Here is a 1,805-nt window from a genome sequence, read left to right on the forward strand (position 1 = left end):
AGAAGCCTGTTTTGATTTTTCTCCTTTGAGAAATTACTATTTTGTTCCTCAAAAAGTGATTGATAAATGTTCATGAATTACAATAATATGGCTAAAACACAAAAAATTTGACAAAAATCAAGGATTATAGAAACACCAACAGCAATGAAAACAACATGTGTTTATAGTATGTGCAGACAAAACCATGTGATTCAAACTATCAATGGGTAATTATGAGAGCTCTGAGCAGAGCCGTTAAGTGCCATTGAGTCTGTTCTGACTCACTGCAACCCCCTGTATAGGGTTTCTGTGGAGCGGCTGGTGAGTTTGAACCACCAACTTTGTGATTCAAACCGACCTTGAGGTCTAGCACATTAACCCACAGCACAACATGAGGACTCCAGAGCATATTAGTGGTTTCAAAAAATAAATTGACATAGAGGTCTAAACTTGTAGGTATATTGGAACATGTAAACTGGGTTATAAAAAATGTCTTTGTGGTTGAAACTAATTACAGGGGTATTTTTATTTTTAAAAATATGAGTTCTCTGCTGAAGCACACAAAAATTTTATAGGCAGCCATTTTGGGTGTCACTCCTTCTAACAGAGTAACTGTGTGCAGTCTGTGCTCCCACTCTCCCTGTATCCCACCCTCCTGACTACTGATTGCTTATTGTTTTCAAGTTCTCCTGGTGACTGTGGTACTCTTCCAGGTGTGGAAACCAGAAGCATGCACTTTATACCAAATAATTGTTATTTTAAAGAATTTTTCTAATAAACTATATCGGAAAAGTTGTACTTGTCTGAAGTGAGAACAGGGACAGAAGATAATACATACATATCATCACATACATATACATATATGTAGGATGGGCACAAGGTCAGTTTGAAATGCAAGGTCGGCAGTTCAAATCTACCAGCCGCTCCTCAGAAACCCTGTACAGGGTCACTAGAGTTGGAACCATCTCTACGGCACTAAACAACAACATAGATATTATACAGTGATAATTGCATATTTTTAAACTATTAGTGAAAACTTTTATGTTTTCTCTAGCCTTTGCTAGTGGTGATTTTGCATAATATTAATGAAAATTCAGGTAATCTCTCCTCCAAGTTTCAAACGTAATCTGTTTTCAAAATTGTTAACGGCCATTTGAAAGAATTCATGTATTATATATGCAAAAACTTATTCTAGCAATGCCCTTACGTAATGAAGAGATCAGTAAAGAACACTTGTCTGCTAAGCCATTACTACGAGGGACAATAGTTCAAACTTTTAAAACAACAAGACCCCTTTTACGATGTCAACAGAAAAATTGCTGTCACTATGAATTTCCCTTAGTCACAGAAGTAATACTTTCTGATTTGTTTTGTTTTGTTTTCCTAGGTATAAACCAAAAGTTCCAGGAAAATACAAAGTTAACACAGGTGGAAACTCGGATTACCAATGGGCATGATGACTCCACAGCAATGAACTGGGACAGCAACGTCTACTTACGATCGAGAGGAGGTCTCACATTATAGAAGTTGATGTTCTTGGCAAACACCCAGTTTTCTGAGAAGATACAGATCTGGACAACTGCTACAGCTAGACCATGCCAGAGGAGCAGCATTCTGACCTTGAATATGGGGACGTTCAGAACTCATGTATCTAAAACAAAAAGAGAGAACGTTTGGGTTTATTTGTATTTTTCACATCAATTCTTGTTGTTATTTCAACTCACAGTGACCCTGTACAGGGTTTCTGAGGCTTTAAATCTTTGTGATAACAGACAGTCTTATTTTTCTCCCAATGTTGTTGTTGTTAAGTGTCATAGTCAGTTTGA

At 37.0% G+C, this 1,805-nt stretch overlaps 1 protein-coding gene across 1 annotated transcript in view; it reads right to left on the reverse strand.

Moving 5' to 3' along the window:
• Positions 1-1,595, reverse strand: part of LYPD6B (LY6/PLAUR domain containing 6B) — a 14,915-nt gene extending 13,320 nt beyond the window's left edge. Inside the window, exon 1 of the mRNA XM_006834552.1 lies at positions 1,478-1,595. Coding sequence (XP_006834615.1) covers positions 1,478-1,592 — 115 coding nt within the window. The 5' untranslated portion in view covers positions 1,593-1,595. The remainder of the gene's footprint in view (positions 1-1,477) is intronic.
• Positions 1,596-1,805: the final 210 nt, after the last annotated feature.

Source organism: Chrysochloris asiatica, unplaced genomic scaffold (genome assembly GCF_000296735.1).
Source record: "Chrysochloris asiatica unplaced genomic scaffold, ChrAsi1.0 scaffold00012, whole genome shotgun sequence".
NCBI lineage: Eukaryota > Metazoa > Chordata > Mammalia > Afrosoricida > Chrysochloridae > Chrysochloris > Chrysochloris asiatica.